Here is an 11,525-nt window from a genome sequence, read left to right on the forward strand (position 1 = left end):
TATAACAAATAAATAAGAATAATTGTACCTCAATCCTAAATATGTTCATATTGGCTTATATAAATTTCACCTAACATATTTCTATATTCAAATTTAATTTGTGTCATCATCTAAAAACTAAAGGATGGTTAAATATATAATATTTACTAATCATAATTAGGCCCCTAATCATAATTCTAAAGGTTTTCTATAAATATAAATTAAAAAAATAAGACATAGATTCGTATTTATGTGGGATTTGTTCCAAAAACAAGTGAAAATATTTTATTTTTTCGTTTTAAAAAATACTTTCAGTTTTTTTTTATGATGTAGAAATTGAAAGAGCAATGAAAACAAAATGTAGGAAAATTTCTGAGTAAATTTTATTGAAGGAATAACTATTTATGCTAATATAAAATGACAGAAAATGTAAAATAATCTAGAGAGTTAACAAACTTTTTACAAACTTTGCACGCCTATACAAATTATAGAAGAAGCATCTAAGAAGAGAATCTTATGCTACGTATAAAAGATGATGAAATGTAATGGGTTAAGAGTGAATGTGCTTTCTTGATTGATAATTTTGATCTAAAACATTGGATCGAATTTCACTTAAGGAATAACTACTGCGATTTGTTCCTCTTCATTCTTTTAGACTAGAACTGAGGGACTGCGACCTCGACTTGGTTTTCATGACTGCGGCCTGTGCCTGATTTTAAACATCATTTTGACAGATAAAATGCTATCAAGGAAAAGTTTTTGCGGTTACAATAACTATTCTAGTCTATATACTTTTAAATTTACACACCTATTATGAAAAATAATTATTGATATGGTGAGTTTATCATTCTACCCATATTAATTATGAAGTGAATGAATAAAAAATTTAAAATTTTCAAAAAGTTATATTATTTTCAAAGGGGTAAAACTTACCTACATCGGGTGTTACACCAATCCAATACATGCATGTCATGTCTTTAAACTTATATTTATTTAACTTTAATTAATTAACATTGTATTTTACTTCATTAAGTCACATAATAATAATGAAAATTGAATTAGTTTGATGTAAACACCCGATACAGATAATTTTTTTTCTTTCAAAATAATTAATTAAGGACATATACTAAGTAATTTTTCTTAATTTAGCAATAACTATAAAAGAAAAAATGAAGCTATCGTATATATTTTTTTTTTCTGTAACACTTATTTTTTATATATAAAATAAAAGAATTAAGCAAGAAAAGAACTTCATTATAATCTAATTAGACCTACATTATGCATGTAATTACTTTATTGAACTAAAATAATTAAAGTATTATCTTTTTTTTTAAAAAAAAAGTAATTACTCAATCTATTCTACATATTATGAAGATCATTAACTATTTTCTTCAGTAAATTAAAACTAAAAATAAAGTAAAAGAATCACTTAATTTAACATATGAAAATTTCTAAACTATAAAATGACTATTAGGTTAATTGATATTAAGAAAATGAGAGTAAGGAGAAGAGGGGCGCAACTAGCCATCTCTCTCTATCACTCAATTTTCTTTATTAGAAAATTATGAATGTGTATTCAAAATAACGAATCATGTTTCATGTATTGACTTTGCGTAAATTCAGTGAAGACAAAAAATGATTATTTAGATTGAAAAAAATAGGTATGAAGGCTATTTGTTTGTGGGTGGTGCACAAACAAAATGATTGGATAGTTGAGGGTGAAGTTTGAGAGGGGGTCCAACTTTGCACAAGGGACCATTTATTTGTTGTTATGAATCTTATGCAATGTAAGGCCACGCAATTATAGCAAACGGACTAAACACGTTTCATTGCTAATTAACTAATGCTACAACACAAATATGTCAAATCCTTTGATTCCGTCTATATAATTTATGTGAAACTCCTTTTAAAATTTAATTTAAATTTTTTAGAATTTTCAAAAAATTGAAAAAATAGTAAAAAAATATATTTACGCTACAAATTATTCATAATAAGTAAAAAAAAAAATTATCATCATGACAAATGCAACTCTAATTTTTAAATATCAATTTCACCTTGAAAATAACAATTACTTTATTTCTTCAAATTTTAAAACATGACCAAACCCTTTGGTCATGGATTTTTTTCACTTTTCAGGATATTTTTAAGAAGTGGCTTCACCTCTCTCACTTTAAATTGCCCAATTTTTTTTAAAAAAAAATAATCAAATTTTAAAATATCATATTTTAACTTTGAAAATAAATAATTTTTTTTTTTAAAAAAAATCATAATAAAACATGAATAAATATCCGTGTACTACTCCCTCCATTTACTTTTTAAAAAAATTAATTTAAGGAACAAATAGAGTAAATAGAGAGAAAAATTAATAAACGTATAGATTACCCAAATGTACGTTGCCAAACTTGGATCGAATTTCAAAGGGACTTTATTCATTAACTTGTAGATAGTATTGTGGAGTGTATAAATATAATGCATAATATAGTATATTAATAGTATTTATATTAATCATGCATAAATTATTCTATGCATAATTTGGTTTAAAGTATTAAAAATAATATACATAATATAAAAATAGTTATTTACGAATATATCATCTAGAACTATGATGGAAAAAAAATGTAACAGTGCTTTTAAAAGGTAATTGGATCTTTAACTCTGCTAGAAAGTACGGCATTATTAGTACACTTCTCAGTATAAAATATAGTGTTTAGTTATACATAATATAAGAAAGTATACCAAACAAGGAATTACAAATACATAGAACCAATGTATATATTATTTTTACTAATACCAAACGACTAAGTTAAAAGGTTTAACTTGTCTAAGATGCCAAAATTGGTTCACCATTTAAGTTCACTACATCTATATAATTTTTTGGTATTCAACTTTCGAAATATGAACCAATAATATGTAATTACTACACATTGTTTCGATAAAAGTTTATAATTGGAAAACTTGTGTATTTTGCTCATAATTTTCTTCAGTAACATGCTTTGCAAATTTGGTCTATTAGATTGACTATTACTGTCTCAGCTAAGTTCTACAATAAATTATTTTATTAAGGTAAAAGAAATTTTTTATTTCTAAATGAAAGGAAGTAAAAGATAGTTGAGAGATATAAAATAATTTATGTTAAGACCAATTTACATATCTTTCTACAGAACAAATTGAAATTTTCATTACTCATTAGGTTAACAAATCTAAAAATTGGATTTGATTAGTCATGATTATGATACGTTAATTCAAAAAAAATTTTTGGGCCCAAATTCAAGTAATGAGATATTTTAAATGATAAAGAGTTTAATTCTATGTGGACCTAGGGGGCAAAATGTCTATGTTTACCAGATTTTTACCAAATAAGATGATGACTTTTGAAGTAGTGTCACGCCCCTTTTTTTCTCTTTCAATGTTTTGAATTTTATTTGTTTCGAAAGAAAAAAGAGTTTTTTCAATTAAAGTGATATTTTGAAAAGGGATAATTATTATACAGAATCGCCACTTGAAATTGAGTTTTAGTGTTTCAAGTCATCCTTCGAGTCCCGTGATTCTAGCACGGTCGCTTCATGACTAGACTTAATTTTGAATATTATATTATTTAACTTAATAATAAAAATGTTTTTTTTACTTTATTCTCTCATTTATTTTAAACATTTTAAAATCATTTTATTTATTTTAAATCTATTGAAAATTATTTTATATTTTTAGTGTGCATCCATTAATTCAAAATTTGAAACACTCATATTTAGTTATTATGGGAATGAATTTATATAGGTATTTTATAGTTAGATTTTTTTTTTAAAGTTCACGTTAATTTATTTTTTTTTAATTTAAAAATAGAAAGATGAAATTTTATGAGATTTGAATTAGTTTTAAAATCACAAAAATTCTGAATAGATTAGGACTATATTTATTTTTTAAGAAAGGTTAAAAATTTTATTTTTTTTAATGCATGTAACAATTTAACATTCTGTCTCTTTTTTTTAAAAAAATTAATTATTATTTTTAGATCAATTCTTTTTGTTTACGTTTGTTATTTTTTTCTTTTTTTGATATAACTAATTTTTTTTACGTTCCTTACTAAAAAAATAATTTTGTGCTACATCCTTTTTTTATCTTTTTTTTTTTTTACTTTTTGTTCTTTTTGTGATTTTAACTTTTTTAAAAAAAAATATTTTTTACGTTTTTTTTCTGATTCTTTTTTTTTAGTTTTTTTACTTTCTTTTTTTTTAATTTTCTGTTTCTGTTTTTTTTAAAAAAAAATCTGCTTTTTTTTTCTCTCTCTTTTTTTAAATTTTATTTTATCATTATTTTTTATTATTAATTTTACAGATTTTGTCTCTTCTTTTTTTTCAAATTCTTTTGTAATAATTTTGTTACTCTTTTATTTATTTTTTTAATTGTTTTTTTTTTACATTTTATTAATTTTATATTTGTATTTTTTCATTTTTTAGTTTTCCTTTTTTAAAATTTTTTTTTATGCTTTTGTATCTTTTTTTTACGTACTTTCTTTCATTTTTTTTCTACATTTGTCTCATTATTTTTCTGCTTCTCTCTCTCTTTTTCTTTTCTTTTTTTTTTTTTATTTTTTTCGTTTTTCACGTTTTTTTTCTTCTTCTTTTTTTATTTTTATTTTTTAAAAATTTTCTGTTTCTGTTTTTTTTTCTTTCGTTGTTTTTTTTTTGCTTTCTTATTTTTTTTTCTTTTGTTATCTTTATATATTTTCTCAAATTTTACTTCTTCTTTTATTATTATTATTATTATTATTAGTTTATAATAATAATCCCTAAATAAAATTTATTTCTTCTTTTAATTAGAATTCTACTTAGATAATTTATTTATTTATTTTAAAAAATCATTTATTAATTATTATTTTTATATCCTAATCTAACAAGTCTACAATAAATTTAACAAAAATCTTCTAAAGTGAAAATAGATGGAAAGATATATTAATCTATTCAAATTCAACAATTCAATATCATGAAGCGACATAAATTGCAAAATCTATCTAAAAAAACATAATAATAATAATAACGTAAAAAATAATCAATATAATACATGTGATTTGAAGTATTTCATACTATTGGAATCAAATTTTCATAGAAGTAATATTATTTGAATCACGCGAGAATTTATAGTTACCTCGCTGCGAAAATTGATACCACAAAAGCGAGCTGTTCTTCACGAATTCGGAATCACGATCAAAGCTCTAACTCTAACCTAATTCTCAAAAGAAATAAATCATTTTTCTTCTCTTTGTGTTTGCTCTATATCTCTCTGTGTCTCTCTTTATTTCTCTATGTATCCTCTATTCTTTTTTTGTTTTTCTTTATAATATTTTTTGCTGAGAGTAAGGTGCTAATTAAAAGGAACGTAATAGAGTGGGATTAGGATTAGGATTTAATTTAAAATACTGTTGAGGGATTTATGGTGGAGAAATAATTAAATAATTATCCTACTAATAGGAAAAATAGTTTTTTGGGAGTTTGAGGTTAATTAAGATAAGGGTAATTTGAATATTTAGGACTCTTTTTTTTTTCTACCATTATTTTTTAAACTAATTAAAAGTTGAAGATTTAAAACAAATATCATAAATTCATAATTTTTTATTATTAAAGTAATTTATACAATTTATTTATTTATATTTATTTTAAATATAACTTTTTTAAAATTGGTGTTAAATTTTTATATTTTGGTAAAAAATTAGGTGTTCACAAGTAGAATATATAGTACAAGTATTAGTTAAAGATAAATAACTTTCTTAGCTGGTTTAGTGTTGGCTCGGTCTTATTTTATATGTTATTTATTTTTATAAATAATTAGATCATAATTTTATCTATTATATTCTTGATAGAATGATTAATTAATATATAAAATGGAACGAAAGGAGAATAATTTTTTAAAAAATAGAAAAGAGTAAAAGAAGAAGATTTTGCTTAATAAGTGACTTTTTTCTAAATGATGCTCTAATTCGTAAGTATTTGAAATAATCAAGTTATATAAGGATATCGAATATCAATTGCGAACCTAAAATTAAAAGTGAAGAAATTGTAAGTTCTTTAACGAACTAATATCGCTTATCTCCAACCCATTCTTTTTAAATCCACAATATAATTTGCATTTTTATAATCTTTATGTTAATATTGAATTAGAATTTTAATTAAGAAAATTCAAAATACATTTAAAGAAAAAAATATACAAATTTTTTTTATTAGAAAAGGATTAAATGAACCTCTTTACGCCCATGTGACTTTGTCCCTACTTTGCTTACACTATAAATAATGTATTTTAAAAAATTTAGTTCAATGCACATAAACAGAATAATTGAGGTGGGTACTTGACAAATAATTTTAGATTTCTTCACAAAGCAAAATATAAAATAAAATAAAGGCGAAGAGACAACACTTATTCTTCAAAGTATAAGAAAGGTGACTCCAATTTCAACTACCGGACTACACATTCTTCATGTGCCCAAAAATTAGTTGCGGCACAAAGGTGTAGTTTAATATTCAGTTCGATTTATATTAGTTGTTTATTTTATTATAAATAATATCAAAACTTATTTATTAATTTGTTGTTTTTTTGTTTTAATTTACTATTATGATTATTTTTTTCCAAAATAAATAAATAAATTTGTAATATTTTGAAAAAAAAAAGTTAAGAAGTAAACTAATAAAGTCATTTTTTAAAATTTATGATTTATCATGGATATAAAGAAAAAAAAAATAGACAATTAATATGAAAAAGAAGAGTATCTTAATCATATTAGTAATGCGAAGCGTTTGGAAGAGAATGACTTGGACCCTACATACGCTGAAAGTAAAATTGTTCAAAGTTCACTGGATAGCACATAAGTGAATAACATGACCAAATTAAGTTTATAATAAGGCTAGCTACTTCAGTTTTGGCGCATAAATTCAAGAATATGTTCCCAATATTTACTGGTGAGATTAACAGGTGTTAGAATCGAAATAATCAAATATCATGCATAAGTTAAAAAATCAAATAATAAAAAAGAGATATTAATTTAATGTTTTCAATCAATTAAAAAATATCATGCATAAGTTAAAAAATCAAATAATAAAAAAGAGATATTAATTTAATGTTTTCAATCAATTGACCTCTATTCTCAAACTGAAATACACAATATATTTTATAAAAGAGATTTTAAAATATCAATTAGAAATAACCTCACAAAATTTAATTAAAAAAAAAACAAACACAAGTGACATGACAATACGTATGGATCACTACTTCTCTACGCTAAATAAGTGAGAAGGAAGGAGCCTCAATTTACCCGACTCAAAACCCTTTCCCTTTTACGGAAAACTTAGATGAATGTATAAGGTAATTAAAGGTAACTAAACATTCTAAATTTATACATTAGCCTAATTTTTTTTCTAAATTAATAGTAATACCTATAGTTATTTTTTAATACTAAAATGTATATATATATAACTTGTTATTAAACGAGTATTTCAGTTATTTTAGGTTGAATGTCTGCACACAAACTCGACGATATTAACGGTTAATCAATTGTTTCTTACTTCAAGTCTCATGTGGTCCTTGCTTCTCTGGCTCTTTTGCACCTTCATCAACTCAAACATGCGAAAATTATAGTAATTTTACGTAACAAAAAAAAATCAAAAATCAACCAAAGAAGTAAATTTTTCTTTAGTTAACAAATGAAAAATCCCGAAATTTACTTGGAAAATAATTTCACAAGGGGGACGAATATAGTAATTTTGAAGAAATAACATGGACATTTTTCGTGTTATGTGTCTTGTTTGCATCGTCTTGTTGATGATTTACCCCGTGAAAATAATATCAGTTTCTGATACTGATGCTTTGTTGAAGCTGAAACAATCATTTACAAATGCAGCTTCATTGGAATCATGGAAACCTGGAACGGATCCGTGTGATAAAAATATACGTTGGTTGGGTGTTTTTTGTCAGAAAAAAATAGTTACTGGACTTCTTCTTGCAGAAACGAATTTATCTGGAATTATAGACGTTGAGGCATTATCACAAATGCCTGGTCTGCGTACACTTAGTTTTCAGAGCAATTTATTTTCTGGACCAATGCCGGAATTCAATCGAATGGGTGCTTTAAAAGGTCTTTATTTGTCGGAAAATCAATTTTCTGGTGAAATTCCTTCAAATTACTTCGCAAAAATGTTGTCCTTGAAGAAGTTATGGCTCTCTGACAACAAATTTTCCGGTGAAATTCCGGCGTCATTAATGGAGCTGCAATATCTCATTGAATTGCACCTGGAGAACAATCAGTTCACAGGTCCAATACCCCCAATGTCGAAGCAGTCAACGTTAGAATCAATCGATTTTTCTAATAATAACTTGAAAGGGGAAATCCCTGTTTCATTATCAAGATTCAATGAGAGTTCGTTTAAGGGGAATTCCGAGCTTTGTGGGGAGAAATTAGGCAAACCTTGTAATCAAGCCACAAATAGCGACAACACTAATAATAATGGCTCTCAACAAAGTCCGGATAGTAATTCTAATAAAAGCATCTCAATGTGGATTGTGATATCATTAGTTGTTCTGTTATTGGTCGTGATCATAGTAATATACCTCATATGTCGCTACCAACAAAGTCGTCGTGCATCCATTGAAAGTTTTGATGAGCCATCACTTGGGAGGCGAATTTCAAGTGATAGCAAGAAGTCATTTGAACTAAGTAGACGTGGAAGTTCGATTAGAAAAGGGTCGATAATGGGAAAACGTGTAGGAGATTTGACAATGGTGAATGATGATAAAGGTGAGTTTGGTTTAGCAGATTTGATGAAAGCTGCTGCAGAGGTGTTAGGGAATGGGCCATTGGGTTCTTCTTATAAGGCTATGATGTCAAATGGATTGACAGTTGTGGTAAAGAGGATCAAAGAAATGAACAAGATCGGAAAAGAGGGTTTCGATGCAGAGGTTAAACGTTTAGGAAGTTTGAGACATAAAAATATTCTAACACTTTTGGCTTACCATCATCGCAAGGAAGAAAAGTTGTTTGTATATGAGTACATTCCTAAAGGAAGTTTGCTGTACGTATTGCACGGTAAAGTACCTACCTCTAATTTTATCAAGTCATGCTAGAAATGCATGGTAAGACTGCGTACAATAAGCTCATTTTTGTTAATTTTGTGCATGTGCTTAGAATAGGAGGCCAAAAACTTCTACAAGTCGTGTGTTTACATTGTATTAGTAGTTTAGTCGTCAAGTGTTTCATATTAGTTGAGGAACGGAAAGTAGTCTCCTAGTATGATCATGGCAAACTATACGTCTATATCCATGAACTAGCTTTGAAGTTGAGTGAGGTCTAAAGGTCCGTTTGCTTCACAAGTTATCGAAGCCAGACTCATCTGTACTCTTGACATGTAGAGCCCCCATGTTATATTGGGATTATTTGCACCTTATGGTCTTTTCCAGGCCACTTATTGAATTATGTTCCCGTTAGCCCGTGTGTTAAGGGGAATGTAACATAAATAGAGACCTCAAGAAAGGTCTTTTCTACAGTTGTCCTGTTGGGAGTTAAGGGACAGATTTGAGCTATGCTCAACTCATGAACTAGTTTTTGAGGTTTAATTAGGCCAAATACTCAATTTTCTTTACGCCAACTAGTTTGTGTATGATTACTTTACTTATAAAGATTGCTGCTGCTTTATGAATGATCACAGGTGAAAGAGGGCTGCCCCATGCTGAGCTCACCTGGCCAGTGCGTCTAAAAATTATACAAGGAGTAGCTCAAGGACTAAATTATCTTCACACTGAACTTGCTTCTTCTGATTTGCCCCACGGCGACTTGAAATCTAGCAATATACTCATAAACACAAACCACGAGCCAATACTCACTGGTTACGGATTCTGCACCTTAATGAACAACGCGCATGCAGTTCAAGCATTGATCGCGTTCAAGTCACCAGAAGCAGTACAAAATAACCAGGTTACACCCAAGTGTGACGTTTATTGCCTTGGAATTGTGATTCTTGAGATAATAACAGGGAAGTACCCGTCTATATATCTTAATGCCGGTAAAGGAGGGATAGACATAGCACAATGGGCGAAATCCGCGATTGCTGAGGGAAGAGAAGCTGAATTATGTGATCCAGATATAACAGCAAGCGCGAAAGATTCAATGAGTTCAATTAAGGAACTAATTCACATTAGTGCAGCATGTGTAGAGAGTAATCCACAACAGAGGATAAGTATTAGAGAAGTCATTAGGAGGATTGAAGAAATACAACAACAAAACGGAGTAGGACGAACAACAACGTCTCAGTCTCAAACGGGACAAGCAATTGAGATAATGCCGTCTCCAAGAGATGGAGATGCTGAAATACAAGTTTCAGAATCCCAACAAGGAATAACAAATCATTAGGAATTTTAGCAGACTCCGGTAATTCAAGACGTGGTTAATATTGCAGCTTCTCCTATAATCATCAGACTAATGATTAGTGTTTTTTTTCTCTTCATTTTTAAAGGTTCGTTAACTAGGGATAGTACATATATTACTGACTAAGTTTTAGTTTTATTTTTGTGTATTTTTCCCCTTCTTTTAGATGCCCCCATTATCTCCCCTTGTAGAACAAGAAATGAGAGGAGAAGCTGTATCCTGTGTAGAGATGAAACAGTTTCTTGTTTCTACCATGTTGATTACTAACTGATCTTGTAGAACCAAAATTCTTAGCATACTTCGACTAATTCCAAGGGATACTGTCATTTCCGATCACTAACATGTACCAGGTAACTCTGCTTATCAAGGATAGAATATATGAGAAAGAAATTACCTAGTGTTGTTATCTCCGTTGATATTTGAACGTGAGACCTTATGATTCTCGACCCACTTCATTGATCACATTCTCGAACGTTATATGTTAATTTTTTTCACATAATAATAAATAGAGAAGCATGGAAGGCCCAATCAGATAACTAAACTCTTTCTCCATTTGGACTATAATTTCATGGGACAACAGCTCTTTGCAAAGTTTAGATGTTGGACTCTTAACTTTCCAAAGGACTTGTTCTGAAGTGCTTTTTAATGAAGTAATTGGGCTTTTGCCTGAGAAAACAAAAATTTGGATCATCACATTTATTAAAACATAAAATTCACACAATCCCTTGAAATCGGTCCAGTAAATTTCATTTAGACATTCAAATTATGTTATGTTTTGATTCAAACATACTAAAATATTTATATTATACACTTCTAACTTCTTCTTTTTAAAATAAAAATAAAAATACGCGCTTTCTTAAATATCGAGCCACATAAATAAGTTTGATCACTTAATTCATATCTCCATTTAATTATACACATTAACATCAACCAATCGAAACTGCTAATATCAAAACTAAAGTTTCAACCGAACACATGATAAAATAATCTCACAATTATTATCCTTACCCTTCGTACCCCGGATGGACTAATGAAATGTGTGGATCTCCCATTGGCAATGTACTGTACGATTGATCGAACGTGACCTCACTGATGATATGTGTATTACATAATACAGCTGGAGATGAAAGAACCAAAAAATGTCCACACG

General features: G+C 27.7%; 1 protein-coding gene across 1 annotated transcript; it reads left to right on the top strand.

The window, feature by feature from the left end:
• The first annotated feature begins 7,280 nt into the window (after positions 1-7,280).
• LOC101251670 (pollen receptor-like kinase 3) lies at positions 7,281-10,711 on the top strand. The gene is made up of 2 exons (XM_004236330.5): positions 7,281-9,040; positions 9,660-10,711. The coding sequence occupies exons 1-2, from the start codon at positions 7,735-7,737 to the stop codon at positions 10,358-10,360; spliced, it is 2,007 nt and encodes a 668-aa protein (XP_004236378.4). The 5' UTR covers positions 7,281-7,734; the 3' UTR covers positions 10,361-10,711.
• Positions 10,712-11,525: the final 814 nt, after the last annotated feature.

The sequence above is a fragment of the Solanum lycopersicum genome, chromosome 3, assembly GCF_036512215.1.
Source record: "Solanum lycopersicum chromosome 3, SLM_r2.1".
Taxonomy (NCBI): Eukaryota; Viridiplantae; Streptophyta; class Magnoliopsida; order Solanales; family Solanaceae; genus Solanum; species Solanum lycopersicum.

What these genes read in the sequence shown, in the direction of transcription:
- LOC101251670 (XM_004236330.5), top strand. Translation starts at nt 7,735, where the DNA reads ATGGACATTTTTCGTGTTATGTGTCTTGTTTGCATCGTCTTGTTGATG. An exon ending in TTTGCTGTACGTATTGCACG is followed by an intron (nt 9,041 to 9,659) that starts GTAAAGTACCTA and finishes GAATGATCACAG; the next exon opens with GTGAAAGAGGGCTGCCCCAT.